The sequence below is a fragment of the Rhinolophus ferrumequinum genome, chromosome 11 (genome assembly GCF_004115265.2).
Source record: "Rhinolophus ferrumequinum isolate MPI-CBG mRhiFer1 chromosome 11, mRhiFer1_v1.p, whole genome shotgun sequence".
NCBI lineage: Eukaryota > Metazoa > Chordata > Mammalia > Chiroptera > Rhinolophidae > Rhinolophus > Rhinolophus ferrumequinum.
The window spans coordinates 4,535,776-4,563,310 of record NC_046294.1 but is presented as its reverse complement, the minus strand read 5'-3'; the positions used below and the strand labels follow the sequence as shown (position 1 = coordinate 4,563,310).

Below are 27,535 nucleotides of genomic sequence, written 5' to 3'. Positions count from 1 at the left end.
CATGGCTCCCTGTCTCGTGTACCCTGCAGTGCTGCAGGCACTCAATGACATACATAACAAAGGCTCCTCTTTTAAAGCAAGAAAGGTTCCAGGGCGTGCGCTGCTGGCAAGCACAGAACAAAGAAGTCTATTTTGTCTTCCAGTATCATTTGACCGTGATGCCCAATGTGCATTAGAAATCCAAATCTGCCCTTCTTCTCTCGTCTAATTCCACCCGTGTGTTGCCAACCCCTATGCCTAGAAGCAGAAATAATCCTAACACAGGACTGAGGAGGAAAAGTGAACATCTTCTGACCATCTGTCCCAGTGACCCCACCCTGGGCACCCCACCGACACCCACGGAGTGGCAGAGGGCTTAGCTAAAGGGCACCAAGGGTCTCTATGTCAAGGTCAGTTATTAAGGTGAGAATAAGATGACAGCCTGGCTTGGTACTCATCTGCCTACAACAAACAGGGTGTCAGCACCACCTCCCCCCTCTAAGTAGGGCGCTGCAGGCTGAGAACAGGGTGGTGACAGGTGGATCGAATGCGTTAAGGCACCTGCAGGCACCTCCACACTCCTACACACAGTGTGCCTGTCTCAGCGATGGCGGTCAGGGAAGGTGGCCTGCTGGCCCCGGGAGTGAGACCTCCAGAGGCAGGCAGACAGACACGACATCGGTGCCGGCGGCTTAAATATCGCTGCCTCTCTCCCGCAGCTTCCAGGGCCGTGCCCCATCTTAGTGCCAGCTCACCTGGCTCAGGGAATGGCTGACCCTCTGTAAGGAACATTTACCGCCAAGCATTCACACACACTAGCATTTTTTTCCCCTGGTAGAAGAGAAAAACCACCCCCAAAACATACCATGTACCCAAATTCAATGGATGAAATCTTGGCCTGTACGATGGACCAAAGTCCCCAGAAGAAATGGGACGCCAGGGCAAACCTGTAATTACAGAAGCGGAAAACGCACATGAGATGTGGCACCAGTCAGGGGACGGGTGAGGTCACTTCTGCTAGGCGGACCTTCTAACTCGGTGATAAGGATGCAAACGGTCAAACTCAGTGGGATTCTCTCCCACAGCAGCGGAGGACAGCGGGAGCGCCACGGCCGTCCTCTCCCCACCTCTGGCTGGTGGCAGGGGACTTGCTACCAGCCAGGTCGTGGGTGTGAACACACCCAACTGCCTGAGCCTGGCACACACAACTACACTCACAGGACTCCCACGGAGGCCTCGGTGGCCACGCTGGCAAACCATGCACCACAGAGAAAGAAACCCTCTGTGTGCGCACATGGCATCAGCAACCCTGCCACACGTTACCCAGCAAGAGGGGGAGTCGCTCCTTGCCCAGGAGGTAGGTTGACACCTGCGCCCTCCCCCCACCCCCTCCTCTACACGGAAGTGAAACCGAGTACAGGAGAGCGTGAGCTGGGTCACTCCTAGGTGAAGGTCACTGTGAACCCAAGTTCTCCTCATATCAATGCCTTTGGGCTCCATGAGAATAGAGATAAAGCTCTAATTCAGGGACGAATGTGCTGGTACCCTCAGCAAACCCGACTGTTTTTCATGCAGTCCTGGACCCTGTACCCTGGTGCCGCCCTTTCTGTTGGGGTCTGTCTCCCCCGCCTGCCACCTTTCTATTTCTACCTGTTCAAGAACCAGAAAGGGACGATCTGAGCCGCAGGAGGAGCCGAGGAGGCAGAGAAGGGCGGTGGATACTTCTGCAGACCACGATGAGGTGATCGGCGCTTAGTGGGCAGACAGGACGACGTTATCTGAACAGTCATGTTTACCAAAGGCTCTCCCGGGAGATCCCAGAGAATGGGAATAACTCAGGCCTCTTGACTAAAGAGACGACTGAGTGTGGTCCAGACAGTGGTCTAGACCTCTGTGGAATCTGGACGTTTCCAGCCCTGCTTTGAGAGCTGATGAAAAACATAGTTAAAAGCAAGACTCAGAACAATACACACTAGTTTTGGTGATTTTCTAGAAGCCTATTATTAGATGGCGCCCACCATTGCACAAGCATCAGAGACAAGAGTATCCAGGCCCTGGGTGGCCGCATCGTACAGCTGAGTCTGCTGCGTGGACTGGAGTTCAGAACTCCATCCACGCGTCCTGCCCTCCCTGTGTGGGACCCCTGCTCAGACCGGAAAGACCTGAGCACACTCAACCACATGGAGAAGCACCCAGTGTTCCGTTTCTGACAAAGACAACTCCTAGAGATGTACGGTTACAAAGGGGCTCCTAACACTGTCAGTGGCAAGGAGGCACCCCAGTGATATTCCAGAGAAGTAAGCCACCTTTACAAATCAACAAAGGAAAGTTACCTGTTGACTTCAACCAACATTTCTTCTTCTATAATGCACTTTTCTTCATTACTGAGGTTTTCAAATTCATTTGGGAATGCAGCCAAGTAACTGGAAATAAAATGGAGCTAAAAAAAAAACACCCAACAGTACTTATCTTAGGATCAGTTAGAAATAGACGATTATCGACAGCCGTCATCTAATAACATTTCTGCCCCGACTGAGGCAATCTGATAAAGCAGCACACGCGGGCAGGTCACATCAGAGGGAGCTGGAGAAGGCCCGGCAGAGCCCAGGTGTGGGCAACTCGGACGTTCACCTTACGCAGCAGTGCCCCCGAGTTACAGTCCGACTTCTTTCTAACGGACTCGGCACTGTACTATTGACAAGACGGTACAGGAAACCTTCTGGAGAAAGGACTTTAGTAGAATCAGTCTTCTCTCATTTAATCCCCACTCCTTCTGGCCGGCGTCTGATCGTACAGCAGGGTGAAGCCTCCCCCAAGCCTTCCCCAGGATGGCTGGCGGCCCGCCCGGCACAAGGCCTCAGGCTCCCTGACGGTCCCTCAGAGGGAGCTGGACCAGACCCTGAGGGAGCCCCAGCCTCTAAGATGCCGCGATTATTTACACTTATGTTCAGAAAGTGGCGACGTCTAACTCTGGTTTGGAGAAGAGGCAGTTTACCTAAGGTGGTTCCAGGTTCCACATTTAGTCTGCATGTCAATTAGGATTTATGAAATCCTAGCTCTTGACTCTATCAAAAGGCAAGAGAACATGCAAACCACTGATCTGTTCTTTTGTAAACAAGAAAACAGCTGCCAGTCACCCCTCCCTGGAAGAACCCTCATTCATGGGTTACCGAGTTGGAATGCCAACACTTTTTCCTCGACCACCTTTCCCTGTACTCGCCTCTGCCATCTTCCTTCTCTAAAATTAGCTTTCATATGCTCCTTCACTGGAAAGCACCGTTCAAGTTCAAGCACTGTCCTAGGCAGGAGCTCCTGGAAGGGGCCTGACAGCCTGAAGGAAACCGGGCGCAGCAAAGGTGACTACCGACACCCATCCAGTTCTCCCTCACAGGCACATTCTGAGCTCTGGTTTCTGCATCTTGACTCACTCCTCACAACAAAGTGATGTTTGCAGACAAGGACACCGAAGCACAAAAGCATTCAGTAGGCGACAGCCAGCCATGGCCGATTTGGGATTCAAACCGGCAGACTGGTTTTTAAAACCATGCTTGAACCACCACACTTGGAGGGTTAATTTCTGGGAGATGCTAAATGCTGACACTGAAAAATGAAGATAGAAAACTTGAACTGATCGACACCCTAATGAAACGGTAATTAATGACACTCCCTCCAAAAATTCTAGGCTCGGACTGTTTTACAGGCAAGGTCTATCAAACTTCCAAAGAACAGATATCCTTCAGTGTATATAAATTTTTTCCAGAAAACAAAAAGGGAGACTCAATTCATTTTTATCACACGAGTATAATTTTGATTCCAAGAACAGATGTAATGATTTTTAAAATGAACACTGAAGGCCCGTCTCACCTATGCGCATAGAGAACTCCTAAAACAAGATACCGTCCAACTGGGCCCAACAGAGCATTACAAAATCACACACACCTCATTGCAATAGCTTATTGCCGGAGGTGGGGCCACCTGCCCAAGGCCACACAGCTAGCTAACAGGTAACAGAGCCAAGACGGCAACCTAAGTGGGGTGACCCCAGAGCCCACACTCTTCACCTTGGCAGTGACGTCACCGCCTGGGTGAAATGTAATAGAAAGTGAATCCTGAGCCACAGCACACAGAGGACTACTGGGGATACTGGTGGGTTTTAGCCCTGACTGGGCGCTAGAACCATCAGGAAGCAGGACAAAACGTACATTCCTAGTCCCTCACATTAGAAAAATGAATCCCGTAGAGGAGGGACTACCATCTCTACTTTTCATAGTTTCTCCGATGACGCTGACGCTGTGGGTTGAAACTCCTGCCCCAGCCTTGGGGTTTTGAGGCATCTCACCTCTTCCTACCCATGACTATGTCCCAGTGGGCACCAGGCTGGAATCCAAACCACCTTGAAGATGTTTAGGTATGGTGGCGACTACAGCAAGGCAGGGTTATGGCATCGGGCTGGTTTCCGAACCAGACCTGACCATGAACTCGCTTCGTGACCCTGGGCAACGATTTCACTTTCCAAGGTCTCAGTGTCCTCAGCTTAAAAATGGGGGCTAATTATGGTGCCCTTAAGGGGGTGCTCTGAGGAATAAAAGGGTTAAAGGCTATAACGGGGAGGACTAGCAGAGTAGTTTGGTCAGAATAACCCTCCCTCAGATTAAAATGATAAAATCTGAACAAAATATTTACCAAATAGTTTATTGCCGAAATTCCGGGATGGTTTAACATTTAAAAACATCTCACTAATGGATTAAAAAAGCATGATAACCTTTATGCATTTACTGAGGTAACCGGATAAAGATCAACACCTCTATGTGATTTTTAAAACCTGCCAGAAAATGGGAACAGCATTTTGTTCCATTTCCGTGCTGAGCAGCACTGGCGGTTACTCAGCTCTGCCTCCCGTTAAGATAAAATTTACCTTCTTCCTGCAAATCTCCCCTCACTGGTTTGAGAGTTCTTATCTGTAGAGCTGCCCAGTTTTCCCAGAAGCCTAACTTCCCCTCGGCCTGGCAGGAGTTGTAACACCTGAGAACCACTGCTGATCTCCCTTCCTCAGGCCAAGCGCAGCAGCCCCACCTCCTCCTACCCTTCCTTCTCACACAGCATGACCTTAAGGTCCACAACCACCCTGGACACTGGGTATGCTCAAGTTCACTCGGCCTTAAAACGTGGCCAGAAGAGAACAACGTGGTTCTGGCCCCACAGCATGTCTGCATTTCAACGGCTGCTCTGGAGCGTGGGCCACCCACTGTGCCCGACTCAGGAAATGTCTGCTAAGGGAGCTCCAGTGGCAGCTGAACGCACCCGTCCTCAGCCCGACTGCTGTGAAGGCTTCAGGCAGGATGTGCCAGGAGGGTGGGGGTTCGAAGCGGGAGGCGCTGCCTGCCCCCTCTGCACAGGCAGGTGTGGTGCTCTCTCCCAGCTCTGCAGCTTCCACATCGCTACCCATTCACCTGCAACCCAGGCTTCAAGGCGGGCTGGGCTGAGGGAGGGGATGGAGGGGTGAGGGGTTCCCAGGAGGCAGCTCCCACAGTCCCTGGTCTCCCACAGCTCAGGGCAGGAAGGAGACCTGTTCACCCCAATGGCTACTAGACGTCGGTGCCCCAAAGATTACATCCCTCTGCACAGTGTCAAACAGGCAAGTCAGTGATCCCCAAAAAGGCAGCCAGAAAACAGAATGGAAGCTGGGCTTTCTAGAAAGAATTAGAAAGAACTACAAAGGGGACTGTGCTCCCCGCTGACTGAATGCATGTATCTCTGGCACAGATTAAAAACAGCTGGACCCAAGTGTCAAGTTTGTCTACATTTAATGGAAAAAACATTTAAAGCAAAAGCGTTTATCCCTCCTTAATTTCAGATGCACAAGAGAAGCTGAGAAACTCTTACTCTGTGGAGCCCCTGAGATCTTGCTCCCTGGTACAGGTTGTCAGTTGGGTTCAAATAAACTCTTATAAAAATTCAAAAATAAATAAAATCAAGCAAGAGGGTTTGCCTGACCATTGCACAATTGACAAGGGGCATCTTTGAAAATGAAGACGTAATTAATACTAACTACGTAAGCCTGACTTACGTGACGTACCCACTAGCAGGGATTGATACACCAGCCTCCTACCTGTTGTTTCTTGGTGGGGTAGTTGAGGATGTTTGCTCTGAAAAATGGGTACTTTTCATAGTTATAATCATACATCCACTCACAGAAGTGATTGCCAATGTCAAATCCCCTGAAAGAGAGAAAGGGGTGCAGAGGGTGAGACGAGCTGCCCACCCCGAGTCTGTTACGGGACGGAAAGGCTGACGTGAGCAGCCCTCCCGGCACAAAGCTTCCTGAGGTCCCAACAGTCCGACTGCTTCCGTGACAGAGACGGCCGATGGGCCGTTACCAGAACCACAGCCGTCGGAAGCCACAAAGCGCCACCTGACCCGCTGCTCGAGAGCAACTGTTCCAGAGCATTCTCCTGCAGTTAGTACTGTGATGAAAGGAAATTGTCTATAAGCCAAAAGACAAAGACCAAGTTCTGGGCTGTGCTTCCTCACGTTGCTGCTCCCTCTCACACAGCGGGCTGAGGACAGGCTGTGATGCTGCTACAGCTACCGCACGCACCGTGACAGGAGCGCTGGCTTCCAGAAGAAACTTCCAGCTTAGTACGGATTGTTACCTACTTTCCCTGTAACGCTCCCATACATGCGCTCGCTCCAATAATCAAACGGCCCTGTGATGAAAAGCCCTGCTCTGAGACATACCTGTAATTATAGCTGCTGTACTCAAAGTCAATGAGCATGAGCTTCCGTCCTTCAGCCTCTTCTGTCCCTTCCAGCAACAGGATGTTACCTGCAAGAAGGTTTGCATGGGACTTTAGCTCGGGCCTGCTTTAGAATCGAGTGCACAAGCCCTCACAGCAGGCGCCACTGCTCCCAGCCCTCTGCAGCGAGTGACGCCTGCAGTCACGGGACAGCGCCAGGAGGCCCTGGGCTCACTGGGAAATGAGAGCGGGCTGGCTCTACCTCAGTTTTCTGAGGCAGTGCTCCCCCAATCTTCCATGGGGCATGAAGGAAAATGCCAATTTGGCACTCTGGGGCTCTGGGCACCCCAAGACCCCCAGCAGCCCTGAGCTGGAACGCTGTGTCCCGGCGTCCTCCCAAAGAGAAACCAGGGGGCGGGGCTCAGAGGCCACAGCGTGCCGGGACCACACGGCTGGCTGCACTGTTTTGCCCTCGCCTGGTTTTCTCCCCGAGGAGGAGGCCACAGGCTGCGTCCCTATGACATTTCCTTTAGGGCTGAATTCTGGGGCACGAGTGGGCTGGCCGCCACACTGGTTCTGAGACCCCCACATACAGTCCCCTCGGGCTGGCAAGCAGCACCCGTGAGCCAGCCTGTTGGCCATACCCTCTCCAGGGTTTCTGCGGGAGGCGGTTTCTAGGCTTTTCAGCAAACACTGTGTCCAGTGGCCATGAAAGGAGAAGTGGAGGCAGAGCCCCACAGCAGCAGAACAAGGTAAATGCACGTCTCCCACCTCCTCCATCCTCTCCCCATCTGCCGTCACTGGCCCCTAGCCTCCCTCACACCGTCTGGTGATGTGATAACACACAAACTGCCTGTGTGTCTATACCTGCCCGCCTAAACCTGGCCAGCAATGATCAGCTAGTTAGTAAAAAGTACTTTGGCCTCAAACTCAGGCCTTACTGATGGCTGGTCTTCAACAGGGAATCTTCTAAAAATTAAAACAAACTCTAGAGCCTGGCAAAGGGTCTGACGGTGGACGTCAGCCGGCTGTGAAGGGAAGAGGAGGGCAGCGGGCAAAGCCATGCGATGGCCGGGCACCCCAGTGACAGCAGCTAAAGGTAGCTGTCTGTCTAGATGGAGGCCTCCGGTTAAACTGTGGTCTGAAATCACGCTGGGTAAAGTGTGGTTACAGTAAAGGGCCTATGGCATCAGGATTCCCTGAAGCAGAGAAAACGAAAGTCATTCACAGCATGTGAAGCGATCATGAGAGAGGAGGTGGCTCTGCTCGGCTGTGGGGGCAGAAGGCAGGGCCCCAGGCCGATGGAGGCGGCCATCCTGTCCTTTCACTGCTTTTCCAGAATAACAAAGTCAAAAATGTTTACAGAAAGGAGTTAAACGCTGAACAAACGTGATCTAGAAAGTTTAAGGCCTTTATCCCAGCCCCCAGTTTAGTGAATATTCTGACTTTTTTCCTACGAATATATTTTTTATAGAAATGGGATGATACCCTATATGTTTTTCTCAAGTTGCTTTTTTTCTTTTAAAATATCCTGGAGCTATTTCTGTTGGTCTGTATAAAACTCGACCTTTCTTTTTAACAGTTATACAACACTTCACTGTCTGGCTGTGCCATCATTTAGGCCTCTAATCCTTGCTTCCCGGATCCCTGGCATTTCCACACACACCAGAGGCAATCTTTTGTACACACACATGCATAACAGGTAGTAACTCTTACCTTCCTGACAGTCATTATGACAAAACACCACTGGAGATGGAGTGGATTCAAGTAACGATCTGGAAAAGGAAGGTGGTGTTATTACAAACTTCGAAGAAGTTAAATGCAAACACTCTGGCTCTCTCCACAAGCCTAGCACTGCGTTAGCGTTCCAAACCAGCACCAGCCTCTGGGTAATGTCTGCCACGTGAACTCGGAACTGTCGTCTGTGGGGACAGCTCCACAGCAGCTCACACCGGAGATACACACACACAGGCCCCGAGTCCAGCTGGCAGGACCTGCGTTTGTGCACAGGCCTTCCTCTCTTGGAGGCGCCCCTTCCGGGGCTGCTGGCCTCGGCCTGCATGCCCTCTTCAGAGCTCCCATCGCTGACCACTGACCAGGGCAGATCCTCTGGGTCAGTGTATGCTGGCCTCTGCTTTCCTTCACAGCACTAATAACAACGTAACATTTTTGTTTATTTGTTTTCCATCCCTCGATAAAATAGAAGCTCCTTGAAGAATGTCCTGGTCACCATTCCCTCACCACCAATCGTGAGGCCCAGCCCAGTAGACACTCAAATATTGAGTAATTAAAGGTGTGAATACTCCCCAAGGGGGTGCGTGCTAGGAGCCAGAACCCCCTACCCCGAAGACACCAGGTAGCGTCTACTCAGAGACTGGCGTCAAACTTCTGACTCCATTCCTCCCCTCCCCCCACCCCTACCCCTCACCCCCGAGCTTGGGCTGAACTGTTCCCCTCACCTGTGGACACTCCCCATTCCCCAGCCTGCGCCCATGGTTTGTTGTGTTGGTTTTGTTTCAGGAAAAGCCTATTGCCCTAGTCTGGAATTCCAGCCATTCCTCTGGAATCTCACTTCCGCCATGAAACCTTCGTGGATGACCAGAGAAGTGACAGCGCTCATATAAAACTGCAATTCCAGATGATAAAATTCATGTTTAAACTCATCCTGCAAAGCCAGTGTAAAGGCCACTTGAGGCAATCCTTAACAAGGGGTCACCGATGACTGTTTCAGTGCCTAAGAAAACTTCAGCTTCTGGACAGCTGCGCTTACTAAGTCAGGAATGGAAGCAAAAGCTCACCTCAGGTTCTCCAGTTCCAAAGGCAGGTTGTAACCGAGGAATCGGTGCAGCTGCTTCATCCGAGCTTCCCCAGTAAATTTAATTCTCAGCACTTGATTTAGGTACCTTCAAAAAAAAAAAGAACAAAAAGGCCTTGCTTAATTCTCCGCAGTTCATCCTTGGGGCTCTAGTTAAATGCAACCATGCAACACCAGGGGAACCCTGAGCCCCAAAACGGGGAGGGGGAGAGGGCGTGGGGTTCGGGGCACTCTAGGAAACAGACTTCCTGCTCATCCACCCATGCAGTAGCATTTCTGCAAACGTTTATTTCTGGTTCAGGAATTGATTTTCATGCGGAAGAGAGATTTAGTCATAAGGCTAAATCAGTGGAGATTTAGTCACCACCCACTGACAACCTGCACACCAGGAGACCAAAGGAGGACCTCCACCCCACGTGGCAAACCAGTGCTCACCTCTGGGAGCTGCCCCTGGAAAGGTACATTAGAGACAAGGGATGTGACCACTTACTTTTCCATTGTTCCAAAAAGCCATTTTGGTTCCTTATTGAATGGCATTTTCATACCATGAAATGTGGCCATTTTCTCAGCTATTTCTGCAGAAATATCTGGCAAACTTAATTGTTCAGTGTCTAATCGCCGGCTCTGAAATAAAAACGGGCGTTAGAAAATGGCGTTTAAGCAGGTAACCCAAGCAGTGTGAATGCACACGATCCTAAGAACCAGAAGCCAGATTCTGTGGGGCATCTAAGTCTCAGCCAAGGCACTAAATCCCCTTTAGAATGGGCACTGTGCCCGAAGATAGTGACCCCACAATTGCTGCGGCACCTCTCAGTGATGGGCAGGCCACCTCCCAAGGTTGATTTCATTTTGAACCCTTTAAAGTGAGAGAAAGCCTTTGTCACATATAATCTGTGATTTTCCCCTCTGTCCTCTCTACCTAACACTAATAGGCTCACAACTCCAGGTCTTCAGCAGTTTATTAAGTTACCCTGCACCAGCTCCTTCATTTGCAGGTGACATGTGGTGTTCAGAGAAGGTTCCCATCAGAAGCAATGCCATGAGCTCAGGTGAGCCTTGCCCCACTGTTCACAGTGGTGTCCCCAGCACCTAGCCTGGCACAGAGTAGGCTCTCAAAGATAGAGGCGCCCGCCCAATGGGACTTACCCCCACCCCCGCCCCTGCTTCCTAACGCAGCCGGAGGCCATGCTGCGTTGGCTGTCCTGCCTCAGCCACTCACGGGGAACTCACAGACAACTAGGCCCTTCTATCCTCCCACACAAACTGCTCCCTCCCAAAATCCAAAGAAATATCTCTCTGAAAATCCGAAGTGGTCCAGCACAGGGGTTAAGAGTCAGTGTCCCCAAGCTAGAGAAACCACAGCTCCAATTCTGGCTTCCATACTCATTTCAAAGCTACACGACCAAGGGCACATGACGTACACCTCTGTGCCTCATTTCCTGGGGTCTGTGACATGCGAACCATGACATGAAGTCCCTGACAGGGCTGCTCTGAAGTAGAGCAGGTGACGCAGGTGAAGGCACCTAGCCAGGGATGTCTTAACAAGCGACAAGTGGCAGGAGCCTTATGGGTGGAGCTGAAAGTTCAATGAAAGCATTAGACTCAGTCTTAACTCTGGAACCTTCTGCAAATGACCCCGCTGTGCTAAGGACAGAGCACTCGGCTGCTGGTGGCAGGACGCCAAAGGCTTCCTAAGGCAGCTCTCAGCTCCACAAGCTTTGTTAAAAAACGCCAATGATTTGTTTGGCAACATGGAAAGTTCACAGCTAATGTGCTCAAAGATGAACAATCTCAGAGAAAATTATAAACAAAAGCATATTTACGTGCCAAGACAAGTGCTAGGGAAGATGGTGAAAGTAAACTGGTACAGGGACAGTGCCCCTACTTGTTTAAGCACAGCCCCAGGATGGCAGCTGGCACACATGGCACCACTGGGCAGACAGATCACAAGAAGGCCGTGTCTGGCCTGTGGGATTGGACAAAGGAACCCGCCTCCCTGCTGCCCCCAGCTGGACACAGGGTGAGTCCTAGGGGGCAGAGCCTCTCTCTCCTCAGCCAGGTGTCCTCGTGCTCGGCATTACCTGCACAGGCACAGTGGGCAGCCAAGATACCACGAGGCAGGGCATGGAAAGGCAGCCATTGGTGACCCTCGTCCTTAGGGAGCTCACGGGGTTAAGAGGGGGAACCCTTCTCATATGCAGACCTGGCTGCAAGGTTCAGCAGCTCCACCCAGATGAGCTGCCACCACGAGCTCCGGAGGCCCTGGCCCTCGGTGGGGGAGAGAAGGGGTGGCGCTGGGCTACATACACAGAACTCCACCCAAGACGGGCTGGAAGGTTACAGCTCCATTAAAAATGCCTCCGGACAGCAAGAAAGAGAAAACAGCCCTGACCCGGAAACAGGGTTGGAGCAAGGCCGTGAAAGGCGGGACGACCTTGACGGCACAAGGAGACAGGAGAGCCAAACAGAGGGAGCCAATGGCAGACAAGGCAAAGAAATGTGGGGGCCCCAAGGGCGGGGAGAGGTGGCCCGTGGTCAGGGCTACATGTTGTGCAGCGAGCTCCGTAAGGAGGGCCAGAAGGTGAGGAGAACAAGGTGAAGATCTCGGGGCAAGCAGCTTTGGGGCCCGGGGATGCTTAAGGCTCATATGTTTTTGATGTGAATATATCTTTGTAGGCCAGTCAGAGGTTCTGAGGTAAAAGCAACAGAAATTTGGTTTGATTTCTGACGCAGTTTAATGACGCAGCTCACATGTACTATTTCAGACCCCAGTATCTCAGGCTCTTGCAGCAACAAGACAGACTCCATCTTCTGTCCGTGGCACACAACCGGCCAGGGGTGAACACATCTTACCGGGATAAACTGCTCCAGGCGGCCTTGTGGAAAGATGCCGTACAGCTTAGGCCCGAGTGACCTCTCTGCAAGAATGGCAAACATCACGCTCTCCAGAACCATGGCCTCGGCCCCCTGAAACACAGTAAATACGCAGACGTTACCGCTGCTGACTGCGCCCCAGGCGTCAGAGCGCTTTCACGTGACCGTTTCTTCTAACCCCACACCAATGCTACGGTCAGGCCTTCTTCTTTTTATCATCCCCATTTGAAGTACGAAGAAACAGGTTCACAGATCTTGTATCTGCAGGGTCCGTGCTTGCAAGCACCACACTACATTGATGAGACTTAAAATTCAGGTTTAATTTAGGTCACCGACTCCAAACACATTACTGCTTCTATTAATTTTATAACTTGTGTGAGTCTCACTCTTGGCTCTTTATCAAAGGCAATACCTTCCCTCCTGGTGAGGGCTGATGTGTTTTCAGGTGGCCAATGCTGAGTGAGAGACAGGGCCACTGCTCCCTGAAGGGCCTTCTGCCCACTGAACTGGTCTGTGGGTCTAAGAAGTTGGAGAATTACTGATTTAGATCTGGGGGGCGGGGGGTCTATTTTTTTTGGCCCAGACACTAGCATGGAGCATTCTAGGTTTCCAAATTCTGCTCTTATCCCCAATCTTGTCCTCCGTCAGTTTATGTCTTCTTGTCAAAACCTCTACGATGCTCTCATGTTCTATCTCTGTCCTAAAAACAAATGTGGATATATAATAATTTTGCCTTCAAAAATCGACCTTTTGGTCTTAATTCAAATGCATTCCTTAGTCCTTTTCCCTTAAACAGCAAATTATAGCTTAAGAGTTTCCATCTGTTGGGGTGAAAGAATGGAAAGGAGCCATTCTTAACCAGAGGTGCCCCCGAATCTCTCCCAGAGCTTTCCAAATGGAGTTCCTATGTGGATATGCCTGACGACGGGCCAGCACGTGAAAATGCTTTCAGGGTTTCTAATTCACCTTTGTTAAGAAATGTGCTGTGGGAAATACGATCTGGAGAGACATTGTTCAAAATAAACGGAGCTCTTTAAATCACACTCACATTACGAAACATGAACTAAGAGAATCAGGACAAACTCTCAGGCAATAATGACATGAACTCAAGTCAGCGAGAGGAGACAGAGAAAAAAGAAAAGCTACTTGCAAAGGGCAGGGGACCACGTTCAAGTAAAAAGTAATTCAGTCACTCTTACATTGTGTGGGGAATGGATTTGTTGGTAATCCCCCACAATTACGGTGTGTAATCCCCACAATTATGGGCTAACCATCACCTTGTGAGGTCCAATCTTTATTTACTAATTTGCAGTTTTGTATATCTGGCTGCTGTGAACAAAACCTTGCCCTCTCAGATTCATACGCTGCAACCCTAACCCACCGTGTGATGGCACTTGGAGGTGGGGCCTTCGGGAGGTGACTGGGTTTAGATGCAGTCCTGAGGGTAGGCCCAATAGGACCAGTGTCCTTGTAAGAAGAGCCACCAGAGAGCTTGTACTCTGTCTCCTGCTCTGCCACGTGAGGACACAGCAAGAAGACGCTGTGTGCAAACCAGCAAGAGGGCTCTCACCAGAACATCCGAGCAGGCCTCCCAACCCCCGACCTCATCCAGCCTCCCGGAGCGAGAAATCACTGTCTGCGGTTTGTGCCCCCAGGGGTGTGTCACTGTAGCCCGAGCAGACCAAGGCAATGCCAATGCGGACATGGCATTGAGCTATTCAGTTAATGGATTTTAGGGCAGGATTTGATTCAGTTAATGGATTTTCAGACAGGTTTTATTTCTTAAACCCTTAGAGAATGACGACAAATTCCTGACAGTGCTCTTTAGCTGGCAAAATGTTTTCTTTCGTTTACTCATTTGACCTGACAGCAAACCTGTGCGGAGGTGCAGTCACTGTCAAATCCAGTGTCAGAGACACCCTAAGGGAGTGCGTCCCAGGGTCTGCACTTGGGACACCGGCTCTGCTCCCGGGAGCTGCTCAGCTTGCCAGGCACTGCCCTGAATGGAAAGCAAAGGGAGCGCAGGTGGCAGCGTGGGATGAGGCAGCTGAATGTGGCCCCCAGACCAGGCAGTCTGCTGCCATTAGTGGCTCTTCGCTATCCGTAGAATCTGCCACCTCAGAATTCTGACCCATTCCCCAGTGGTTCCCCAAGAGTATGATTAGGATTTCTCCTGCCAAGGAATCAGAATTTTGTTGGGATTAAAATTTGTTTTGTACTTTCCACTGTGTGGAGTGACTACGCTAAAGACCTCAGGGTGGGCACCGTATAAAACACATACATCCATCCGATCTAAATACCCCTTAACATCTGAAGCTTCACTTTCTATAAACAGATTTAGATCCCACTTCATTCTTTCAGGAAGCGTTTTTGTAGACTGCGTCCCCTTGTCACAAAGGCTCCTGGGAGCTGACTGCAGCTGAGCACACAGTCCAGAGCCCGCCAGAGTGGAGTCAGCCCATCTCCAGGAATGGCGGAGGGAAGATGGAAGAGACTCAACAAGGTTCTAATCTCTTCAGCATTGCTCTGAACACTGTAAACAAGAAACACCTTTGTTTTTATGTGATCCTGCAGCTCAGCGTTTATTCACAATAGAAAGGGGGGATGGTGTATGGAGGGAAGAATCCGGAAAGGAAGAAAATGAAAGAAAACACTAAATCACACACAAGAAATGTGGGCAGGTTAAGAAGGAAAGCTGGTCATTTTGGAATGAGCGGTTCATCTTTCTGTAACCACGAGGTCTCCAAACCCCTTGCAGCTTGCTCTGTAAGGAATGTGAGCACCCAGGGAGAGACTGGTGGCAGATGGGCAGATGGTGTGAGTTCCAAGCAGGGGTCTGGGCTGGAGGACAGGAGCTGGGAACCTCTGGCCTTGAGGAGAAATGCAAGGACAAGGTTTGGATCAGGAGGCCTAAGAACAGAGGGCAGCAAGGGAAGAGGGCGTCTGGCCAAACCGTGGAGAGTTCTGACACTCACACCACAGGACAGTGAGCCTAGAAAGAAGTGGAGGAAGCAGACAGATCTTCACTGTGTGTCTGTGTCCCGGCTGCCTCAGGGAAGGGAACATTTCAGAAAGGCTGGGGGGCATGTCCAATGCTGCTGAGAAGTCAAAACAAAATGGGAACTGAAAACAGTACACTTTGGATTTGGCATCGTGGAGGTCCTAGTGATCCAACATTTCCAGCTACCAGGAGGTACAAAGGTCTACACACGAAGGGCTCAGAATGGGTGAAAACAAATGTCAATCACTTCCCACCCAGGGACTTCTCAGTGTCATCCCCGAGAGTACAAGTTCCAGACCATCTAGACCAGGGTCTCCAGAGCAGGGCGCATGCAAGACCTCCACTGAAACATGAGGGGAAAAAAGTATCAGCACTGTTATTCCTCGGTAGTCTGACTCTTTACTATCTATTTCTTGATTATTTTCTACCCAGTCTACAATTAGTAAATAGTAACGTGTGTGCAAATACATGTTTTACACGCACCCTGTATACACGCACTTGCATAGACTGGGACAGGATGCTCAGAATTTGTGTGCTCTCTGGGGTACCCAGATGGTACCCAGACAAGCGCTCGACCCACCACTCTGAGCCTCAGAGACAGGACAGGTCACCACATCAGTGTCCTCGGCCTCCAACACACTGTGAACATACGCATTTCAGAAAGTGGGGTCACTGTAATTCAGATCTTGTAACTGAGGAAGAGGCCTTTTCCTACCTGGGTACCATCACAGGAAAACACACTCCTGCCTGCCCAGGGAAGAGTGGCACTGAAGCAACTGGGTGGTGATAGACATGATGCCGCAGTGCAGCCCAGGTTGCCTCCACATCAGAATGTCAGCAAACTGTCATCTCTGAGCACCTCAAATGCTGTTTCGATTGCCCTAAGGACACCGAACGTCGACTGCCGACACTCAGTAGGGCCCGGGAACACCCGTGTTCACTCGTCTTACTGAGGCGGCTCCGACATGCCATGCCAGGAGCCCGTCCCCTCAGACAGCCGGGCCAGGATTCTGCAGGCACTGCCCAACAGGGCGGCCACTGTCGGCTACCTTGTGTACACCTCACACAGATGCGAAATGGACTTCATTACTTACTTGCAATTCATTTTCTTTCTGAGCTTGTTCGGATCCCTCTTTATTACAGGACCTCTATGAATGAGAAAAAGCAAACACTTCCGGTGAGATGGGGAACACTAAGCAACCACCAGAACAGTCGGGGTTAACAAAACATCCCAGATCTTTCACGAGTGTTTCTCAGCCCACTGATGTCATCAGAAGCAGTCTAACGTGCACAACCAGTGTCCAGCACTAGCACAAGACCCGAGGAACCGCTTCGTTTCTTTACAAGCAAAGAGACGAGCTGTTGAGATCAAATAGCTATGACTCACAACCATTCGGGTAGACCATTTCACAATTTCATTGTTTGAGGAAAGTCGATAGAGGGCGCTCTTCCACTCGGCCTTCTAAAGACAAGGCAATGAGCAGGCTGAGCGGCACCAGGTTAGCTAGGTGGGCCCTTCAGATCAACACTATCCTGAGGAAGGCTTTCTTCCGGAACATACACACGCCTGTGGCAAGTGTGGTCAGCACAGAGCTCAGACAGAGAAGAAAGCCCTGTGCGGGCGGGCAACTTGGCGAGGGGTCCGTACGGACGGGCCGCCACCTTGCCACTTTCACAGACTAACCCGCTCGTCAACCTGTCACTAGCTCAATCGGAATTCTTCCTCCGCCAAAGAGAGGACGGTGTGAATTTAATCAAGTCCCTAAACTTATTTCACATATTAACATATGAAGGGACACTTTGAGATCATTTTCCTCAAGGAAATTACAAATTGCTGGCCACCAGGATTCCAGCAGCACAACACCTCGTTCATTAACTACCTTCTGCCAAGTCTTTGGCCACATTCTTTCTTCATGGCACAGACCACCTTTTAAAAGCAACCCCCACCCCACTGCTTTAAAAACCTTCATACTATCTTGAATCAGGGGATGGGGGAAAGCAAGTCAGAAACTTAAGTGTCATGTCAAAATTTTATACTCAAACATTGCCTCTAGAAAGATGCTGTTACAATTAAATTAAAGTCTGCATAAGCCAGACAAAGAAGGAAGCCCGTAAAACATTTTAAGGTGAAAGATTCTTGAACATCCCATGAAAAACATACCTTTCCATTCCACAGCTTTATCAAAACACCTGTACCAAGGGTGGAAAGTGTGGACAGGAAACAAAAATGCCACGTTAAGCAACACCAGCTACTCTAGCACCATGCAAAAAACCTAGTGATTTAAATAAGCAACCACGCTCATCCGTCATACACGGAAATAACATTCCACAGACGTTTTAATGTGTTTCATATAAATAGTACATGTTCTAGCTTACTCATGAAAGTTAACAAAATAAATATCCACGTTCATGAAGCTATCTGCAAAAAGATTTACACTTAGACATACAGTTAAGTACATTTTGTACAAAGTACAGAAAGTACAAATGGGGTACATCATATTTTCATTTGTGTAATGTGCATCTCTCTGATGAAAAGATGTTACAGGTTAAATCCCGTTACAATGAGATGAAAAATGAAAATACAATAGAAATCCTTTTAGACCTCTGCTGATGGCCTGGTGTATGATGGGAAAAGCCACAGCAGGGAGTAATCCGGTATCGTGAAAGCTTTACTCTTCCCTTAACTCTCAAATACTCTCACGACTGCACTGCTGCCTTAGACGGCCACGTGGTCTCCTGGCCCCAGTGGCCCACAAGTTACTAATGAATAGGGACTTCAACTTTCATTTGTTAGTCTTCCCCCAAAGCACCGAGCAAATCCTGGTGCTTACTGCCCTTTCTGGACGGCACGAGTAAATGAACACTCGCGCGTCATGAAGCTGCAGGTGCAACCGAGGCTGTCAGAGCCGACCCACCAGCTACGGCAAACTCCCATTCGCGATCTGCACTGGGACAACTGGCGAAGGTGTGAGCCAGCACGCTGCACGGGGCGGAATGCCCGCCACACATTACATCATTGTGCTTTTACTCCCCAAGGACATAAAGCCCAAAACAAGTTCTATAATCTGACATATTGGATATTGATACTTTGCAGGCAAAGCTTTAAGACAAATAAGGAATTTGGATATCCTACTAAATTTGTTGTAACGGGATTTGACCTGTACAAAATTCTAAATGACTACGGTTATTCCTATGCTGTTATTACTCGAACTGTATCTTCTTAGGGAGATACAGTGAAATGGGTTATTTAGCCAACAGAAGTCCCTTTCCCTTGTCTAATGGTGCTCTCGAAAGCAAGTCACTTCATCTGAAGTTAGAGCTGGCTTAGCTCCCAAGGCCACTCCTTTGTACCATATGAGCACCATTAAGTGACAATAAATCCCATTAACAATTTCCCCGCCCTGCCCATGCCATCCCACCCCAAATGAATGCGGTACTTGTACCATAAGAGCACCATCATGAAGGCAAAATGGACTTCTGCATAGTCAACCCTCTGTTCTGTTTCCTCAGTACAGAATGGTCAGGTTCCCTCAAGCCTGTAAACAAGAAGAGTAAGACTAGGAAATCTCAAACTAAGAAGATACTCATGAAAAGGTGAACGAGGCCTCCTCCTGAGGTGAGCCAAGAAAAGACTCACATTGCCAAAAAAAAGAGGGCAGAGAAATTTTCTGTCCAGGAAGACAGGAAGTAAAATGTATTTTGGAATTGGTGGGCTTTTACTTCAGAGGCACAAATTTATCTGAAGCAGATATGAAAATAAATTACGCAAATATTTAATGACTCCAAATTGTCCACTAACTTGCATGTTAATAAAAATTAGCTTTCATAAGATACAAAATAAAACTGAAAAAAATTTTACATTTATTAGAGATTTGAACACTGACTGGTTATTTAATATTAAATAATTAAAAATTTTTGATTTGAATATTATTGTGGTCATTTAAAAAAAATCATCTTATATAGACAACAGATTGAAACATTCATAGAAGAAATAATATGATGTCTGGAATTTTTTTCAGGATAACCCCGGAGAATGAATGATGGTAAAGATGAAAGAAAACTGGTCAGAGGCAAAGATGCATTTTGGGCACTTGGGTTTCATTATACTCTTCTGGACTACTTTGTATATATCTGAAATTCTCCATAATAAAATGTTTTGTAAAATAAACACTTGACATTTGGTAAAATGTCAAGACCTAAGAAGTCAGAATGCATCAAATATGCTTAAGAAGACACTTTGAATTATACATTTTAAATGGGTGAATTGTATGGTATGAAGATGCTACAAAAACAAAAAACAAACCCAAAAAAGAAGACACCCAATGATAATTAAAAATATACTGCCACTGGCTTCCTTCCATCTTCCTCATTCTTTTCTTTCTATTTAGGGCTTGGTTTTCAAGAGAATCTATAAGTATACATGGTTTCATTACAATCCATGTATTCATTAGATTGTGATGTAGGAAATAAATTAGTAACAATAATAAATGGGGTATGGTTTGTATTTTGTTTTAAAATTATACATTTTAAAAGCTGAAACAGATTTTAATTGGCCAAGAACTTTTAAACTTAAAGCCTAAATTCCCAAAAGCTTAAATTCTATTAGATAGGAAATAGGAGGAGAGAATAAAGGACTTCTGTTTTTTACTTTACATACTTCCATACTTTAAAAAGTGTTTAAAAGTATACGTTAACTTTTATAATAAATATATTTGGTACAAGGTTTCAAATATTGTTTTTCTGAAAAAAATCACATCTAAACGCTCTTGGACTTACAAGATCATGAAGAAAATTAAGTGTTTATATTACAAGTTCTCAGCTTTCAAAATATTCTATTTCATGACTTGAAAAGGTGAAAATGCATAGGTAGTAAGACCACTTTGGGGGCTAAGTAAAATGAGGAAGTATCACTTGATTGAATTTTGTCGTACATAATTTTGTCATATATAATTTAAGTTAGCTAATGTTCTATACTCTAACCAGTTTCTCTCTTTCAATTTGTTTAAGCAATTGGGCAGAAAAGGCCCTTCTCACTGGCCAGTTCTTAATAAAAGGTTGCTCTCACGATGGCGAGGGAACTGGCTTTATGATCAAACTGCTTGCATCCAGCCACATTTGTGAGATGAAGTGCAGCGGCACCTGGGTTTTCCTTGAAGTGGCACGCAACTATTTAAATGTCACTTGTAACCTGAAACATTTATCTTCAAAGTATCTTTAAAGATACTGCGTGAGCGGCTCGGGGGACAGGCTGGGGAAAGTGCTGCAAAGAATGACGTGTCATTATGCTATTTAAGAACTCAAACCATCAATTACAGATAATGTTATAATAAGGAAGTAGTATTATGTTACATATAATGGTGGCTACAGAGGTAAAAAAATACAAATAAGAGTGTTTCATAGAAACATGGAGGACACTCTCTTCCTCCCACCACGGAAGAACTACATGTATTGATTGTCTCTTTTTAAAAGAGGCTATGGCTATATAAAAGAGGAGTTGCTTGTAGCCTTTTAAAAATGCTTTGGAATCCAGAGATGAGTTATTAAGAAAGAAGAATCCAAATGTTAACTAGACTCAACTTCTAGGTCACCTAGAAGGTGGTCCAGGAAAATCAGGCCTGTCCCACTGACCTGGGATCACCCTCAGGAGCCGAGTCCCGAGCCACTTCCAGTACTCACCCTGAGAACAACATGTGTGCTGCCGTCTTCTGAACGCTCAGTAACTGTGACCCTCATTTAGTCCTAAAGTGACATGGGCTCCTTTACTGTGCAGCCTGTGGCTTTGAGGACTCGTAAGATGCACCTGGTTTCTGACCACACTCAATTCATTCTCTAGGAGAGAAGAGATTCCCAATGCGGGGATGGCACCATCCCTGTTAATGAGGGGACTACGTTCCATCTCTCTGGTGAGTTGGGGCAGGGCAAGTGTGGGAATCCTGACTCCACAGAACATACAGCAGTCATGTGGCTCTGTCAGTTACAATTTTGCTTCTCAATGTTACCAACCTTCCTTCTCCTGGGTTTCTATGAAAACATTCTGTAATTATTGCTGTTATGGTTTCTGACAACATTTTCTGAAAATGCATATTTTACAGAACACATTAAAACATGAGATCACAACACAGTGATTTAAATTATAGCTTCTGTGATTTTTTAATGAGCACATATGAATTGTAAGAATTTAAACAGACAAGTGAGTTCTAACATTTTATGGGAGTCTCTAAAGTGTCTTCAATTATCCCAAGGAACATTCTAAACCACTTCGATTCTTTTGACCTTGGCCAAATTGGAAGACCTGCTGAGTACCAAGAGGAGACTAGAACTCGCACTCACGTAAGCCAGTAGAAAGAGGTGAGTGGAAGGAAGGCTTCGTACAGAAAGTCATATCAGGACCTTTTCAAAATGTATGTCTGATCCAGGGTAACCTGCTGCCAAGACTCCTGAGGTTTCCGAGGCAGAAGCACCTTGGGCATAAACACCCCAAGTGTTCTCCTGGAAGCAACACGTTTGCAGGAGGGCGCCCTGGCTTCTCCAGCCTGTGTGCTTCCACATCGGATCAGCACTGCTGCGCTTTATAAAGGTATCGGGGACCCAGCAAAGACATGAAAAAGAGTAGTCATACTCATGATAAGGACAAGTTTGTTTCGAACTCTGACCACAATATCAATACATATACAATGTTTCCTTAATGCTGAAAGTGGTGTGAAGGAAGAAAAAGGTTCATACTTCAATTGAATTCTCAAATTGAGGCCTATACATTTCTAAAATTACTAAATGTTTATCATTTTCTACTGAGGAAACAGAAGAAGGGGATCAGATTTGTCTTGGACAAAAAAAACAAACCACCCCCCAAAACGAAAAGTGATATATTCGATACATAACATTCTGACATCTTCTTAATCACTGTACCTGGTTAAGCACAGCACAAACTGTAACTGGTGCTACTTAACAATAAGCATTACAACTTTCTTTTTACAAAGCATTTCTTGAAACCAAGAACTAAAAGAAAGAAATGGAAGCTATAGAGAATGCTCCGACTTCAGAGGGCTCATACTATACCGTGAATCGTGTCTGTCACCTGGAAACCAGAGTGCTCCAGGCACGATCGCATGGACAAGCCTGCAGCAGAGAACACATGCACATACAGCTAAAGTGGTACATTACCCCCAACGCCCTTCACGCCCCCCAACACAAAGCCATTCCTTCCCAAGAGGGGTGGGCTGTGGTCGCATCATCGTTCCAGGGGCCAGAAATCTGCATTGGCATCATGCTATAAATCTCAAACATTGAAGACCAGCAAGACAAAGACACTTTGAATATGTCAAAATTAAACACAATAGTCTGTGGTTTATTTAGTTATCAAAAGAAGGCACCAAAGCAGGTATGGAAGGGTTGTAGGTAGTAACCTGGAGACTACCTTTGGCGAGTACTAACTGAAGAAATATTAGGTGAGCCCAAATGGGAACATGCAATACTAGAAAAGTGTTTCACTTCTGAGAGGGAAGTTTTGACTGCCTCAGAAATAGATATAATTACACCATACTCAAAGTACAAAGGGATTTTCTTTAAAACAGAGTAAACCAAACTTCAACCCTACAACAATGAGAAAAAAAATACAGAATTCAGTATTCAGTTCCCAAGGACGGGCTCTCAGTCTCTGGGGACAAGCAGGGCTCTCTGTGAAGGAACATCAGTCAGACAGTAAGTGTGACCTTAGTTCCACAGAGAAATGTTTGTGAGCAGACAATTTCTCAGAAGCCAATAGTTTAATATTAACTATCTATGGATTGTTCCATACGTTACTGTGGTTTAATTTTTAATTACTGGGGTTAAGAGAAAACTGGGAAGACACCATTTTGTTTTCTGCATTCAAAAAAGACTGTGCCCCAAATTTGAATCTTTTGATTCAAAGCTAACACATATCTGCGTTGTGCCTTGAGGCCTTTACTTTTATTATGGTTAGTACTCAAACAAGCACTAATATTAGCCTTCTGCTACTCAAAAAACTAAACGAAAACATTTTCCTAGACAACACTTGCGAGACCTTTGATGTGTATCATAGACACTCATGCCTGTGAAACCGTTCCAAACGGTGAGGCCCAATCTCTCCATTCATGCACAGAGGGCCTGGCTCACACAGCGTTCTGACAGAGGAAGGGGCAAACCAAACCTCTGAGACTGCCGCCAACTGGCACAGGTTACACGGAATGACCAATACATACTGACATTTGTGTCTTCCATAATTCATGATAAATAAGCAAACTGGTTATGCATAATCAGCCAAACTTGCTTCTTTGAAAAGGCTGCTACTGGACGTTGCAGAGCTCATGTTCCTTCCCGTATCAGAAAGGAAAAAAATCAAGTTACATTTATAGCTAATTTTATCGTGTCAAGCTCTCTTCTAGCAGTGACATCTCTTACCACAATGGCAAAAGCTAAACTAGTACTTCTCAAAACTCCTATTAAACCATCTGACTTAGGGGCTATTCTATAGTTGAATTCGGTTTTCATTGTCTACACTGCAAATGAAAATAACCTCCTCCTCATTAAAATTAAAACTAGTGTCATATAAATGTCTAACCACTAGGTTGTACACCTGAAACGAATATAAAATAATATTGAATGTCAACTATAACTGAAAAAATAATTAAAAAAATAAAAAACAAATAAAATATACATATAAATATACATAAATATTATTTAAAAAATTAAAATTAGTGTCTGTGAAATAGACACTGAACTATATTGACATGTACTGTTTTAAGATCAGACCAGTAATTTTAGTTTAATAATTTCCTACCAATAATATTGGAGAGCTGTTTTTCAAAGCTGTGTGTTTTACCTTGTTTTACAGTCCAAAAGGAACCATTCTTCTCCCTGTCCCACACAGGACTTTTCATAAGCCCCTTGAAATGAACAAATCCTAAACAAGACCTCTGGAGTCTGCTGATGGCTCATTTCATAGGGAAATAAGGGCTATCTGTGGGACAGGAACTGTGGGCTTTAGCCCAATGGGAAGGTTTTACCCAGGATTTCTGCTACTTAACCCTTAGTGAACTGCACCAATGAGCAGTCATTTCATTGCCACTATGGAAATAAGGGAAGTTAGACATCTCGCAACACCAAGATGAAGAAAAACGAGGAAGCTGAGAAGCATCTAATTATTTTAAACCAAGTCTCTTGTGAATGATTGTAAATGTAAATCAAAGAAATATTTCTACTTAATATCTGATTCTCACAGAGGTAAAAAAATTCAAAAGCTGAAAACAAGGTGGAGAAAGGGAAAGAGGGGACATACTGAACTAAATTGGTCTATCATATAATTAAGCAAAACAGCAAAATATTCTGAGAAAATACACAGGTCTATTACTATGTGCAGTCATCAATTAACATTTTTCCAGAAAGAAGCTGATTTTAACCCACCTTAAAAGGATGCTACAACTGCATTTATATATCCAATTTAGGGAATACTAGTTATATTTGTATAAATACACATACACATATAGAAATGTGTTTGCTTTCATCTAAGGTGGAGTGATCAAAAAAAAAAAAAAAAGGAAAACATAACATTTAAGTTGTACTGTACCTTGTTTCCCCGAAAATAAGACCTAGCCGGACCATCAGCTCTATCTCATGAATCCTTTGGAGCAAAAATTAATGTAAGACCCAGTCTCATATATTATATTACATAAGTATTAACAATGACCAACAGTCTACATCGGTCATTAATGTCTGAAATTCGAACTGGCAACAAGTGCCCCTGAAAAACCCTGAAGAACCTGGGGACCAAAAATATTTAAATTTGAGGTTGTAGGTTTCATAGTTTTGCTAAGTGCCTCCTAAGTCAACTGTGAGACTATCAACATCTGCTAATCACCCATCCTGAAAGCTACTCAGTCCTCTTTCCAGTCAACATGCTTTCAGGCACAGTTTCCAGCTGTCATCAGCAGAAGTTTCAGGAATGGAAACTAAACTTGCCTAATAAAATGGCAAGTATGTAAAACATACTCCATTCTATTAGTTTGGTAAGAGTTAGTTCCATTTTAAGTGGCTTCAATTATTCTGCTATTTACTTTTCTGAGTTACCCAAACAGTCTTTTTTCCTTTAAAATAAATAGGGACACAGAATTCTGTTAAATTCTATTTCCAGACATTTCTACTGCATTTAAGTACTTACTGTACAGTAATAATTCTAGACCGCTAAAACTTCTAAAAGGACAAAATATTAACTGCTGATAGTGAATCTTTATTAGGGAAAAGCTAACTAGGTCACAGGCTGCGTTGTAGCTGGATCTTACTAAGCTACCTATCCAGTAATGCAGCACATTCTAGAGCTGTGCTGGCCAGTGCATTAGACACCAAGCTTCATGTGACTGTTTTCAATTTAAATGAATTAAAATGTAAAATGTCATTCTTCGGCCGCACCTGCCACATTTATTCGACAGCCACGTGGAACTGGTGCCGTGCCCTGGACAACACGGCTCCAGAGCCCTCCCTCACCTCGCTGCCCGCACTGCGGCTCTAGACCGAGTGCAGGGCTGACGCCTCACGGGGTCAAGCACCTGGAGGAGTGCAGCGTGCATGTTGCAAACGCTTCTGTTTAAGTTATAAATAGAAACAAAAGCCTCATAAATCAGATTTAAACAATAGTTTTATCACATGCAATTCCAACAGCTAGTTATTAAAGCATTTTTCAAGTATTGCTTCAATGAAAACACACAAATGACCAGAAATGGGACTTGTTATAGAATGTAAAAGTCCTCAAAGAAAAAATGGTTAAAGACTGATTTCATTAAACGTGCCGAAAGGACATTCATCATGTATTTCAGAAACTGCTTTGAAACCGTAACATAATTAAAAAAAAAAAAAATCAAACTATATGGTAACACAGAACCTTTTCTGCCTGTGTATTATCATCAGTAAGGGTCAAGGTCAGCTGTATGTACCTAAGTACAAATGGCCTCAGATTTCCTCAGCCAAGCGCACATGACCGCAGCTGGCTAATAACTTGTTTCCAATTCTTTCAGATCCTACCCACCTTCACAGCTTGACAGGGTCAAGGAAAAATTATCCAGCGAAAAGGGTCAGCCACATATGACAATTTTAAAAATGAATTAATACCTACAGTGTAAATTTTAACTCTTAATATTTCTAAACATAATCAAATTATCAGACAGGGACATGACCTGCTTTTCAGATTGAGCTTCAAAGAGACTAGCGTTTTAAAAAATTAAATCAGAAAACTAGTCTCCATTTCATGAAGATAAAAATGGGCCCCTTCAAAGAAGATTTAAATGGATACCAAAATTCTACCATAGAAATATATCCACCAAACATTTGTATCTGTGGTCAGTAAAATAGTAAATTAATGGTAAAATCAGTAAAAAAAAAAAAAAAAAAAATCCAGATATTTGGGATGTCCTACAATTGGTTAAGACAATTAAACAAGATGCTTGAAAAGTAGATTCAATTAAGTAATATGAAAATTTAGAAAGATTCTAAATCTAACAAATTCAAAGTTTTAAAGAAATCTCAAAGGCAGATAGCTACTACATGCAGCTTCACTGAGATCATACTTCGTCCACTGGAACTAACGATCCTGTAAAACCTTTTTGATTACGTTATAAAAACAGTATCTTCTCCGCATTAGAATTGGACAACCTAAGTCTGAGCTGAAAATCTCAATGTATGGAAAACTGAAGCATCGTCAAAGACTAGTAAAGACTTAACCAACATCCTACTTTCTTTGGATACAAAGCTGGGAATGTTTGTACTAGTTTCCTAATTAATATTAAATAAAAACAGGAATTCTCTTAGCAAATAAACAAAAAGCCAAACTGTGCAACCCAATTAAAATGAGCGGTATATTTAAATGGCTCTAATACCAGCACTGAAGTACGTAAAATCTCTTCCCAGGTAATTCGGGAAGGAGGATTAAAACCGTGAACTGGCCCCTCCCGTCCCCAAGCAGCGCAGGAACTCACCATCTTTAAAATGGCGCCGTACAGACGCAGGAGCACTGTCCGGGGCTCGTCACCAGTGGTGGCCATGGTGTCGGGTAAGGAGCACTGGAACAGCATGTTACTGAGGCCACCCCTGTGGGAAAGAAGAGGGCAACAGTCAGCGTGTGCA

The 27,535-nt window shown here is 46.0% G+C and overlaps 1 protein-coding gene across 3 annotated transcripts in view; it reads right to left on the bottom strand.

Moving 5' to 3' along the window:
• CHKA (choline kinase alpha) overlaps positions 1-27,535 on the bottom strand; it is a 45,340-nt gene that overhangs the window by 1,432 nt on the left and 16,373 nt on the right. Inside the window, exons 2-12 of one of the 3 annotated variants that reach the window (XM_033120820.1) lie at positions 27,384-27,499; positions 17,568-17,596; positions 16,501-16,554; positions 12,385-12,498; positions 10,022-10,155; positions 9,515-9,619; positions 8,433-8,491; positions 6,718-6,805; positions 6,089-6,197; positions 2,313-2,419; positions 845-926 (exon numbers count right to left, since the gene is read on the bottom strand). In XM_033120820.1, coding sequence (XP_032976711.1) covers positions 845-926; positions 2,313-2,419; positions 6,089-6,197; positions 6,718-6,805; positions 8,433-8,491; positions 9,515-9,619; positions 10,022-10,155; positions 12,385-12,498; positions 16,501-16,554; positions 17,568-17,596; positions 27,384-27,499 — 997 coding nt within the window. The remainder of the gene's footprint in view (positions 1-844; positions 927-2,312; positions 2,420-6,088; positions 6,198-6,717; positions 6,806-8,432; positions 8,492-9,514; positions 9,620-10,021; positions 10,156-12,384; positions 12,499-16,500; positions 16,555-17,567; positions 17,597-27,383; positions 27,500-27,535) is intronic. The other 2 variants (XM_033120818.1, XM_033120819.1) reach the window with 2 other exon arrangements.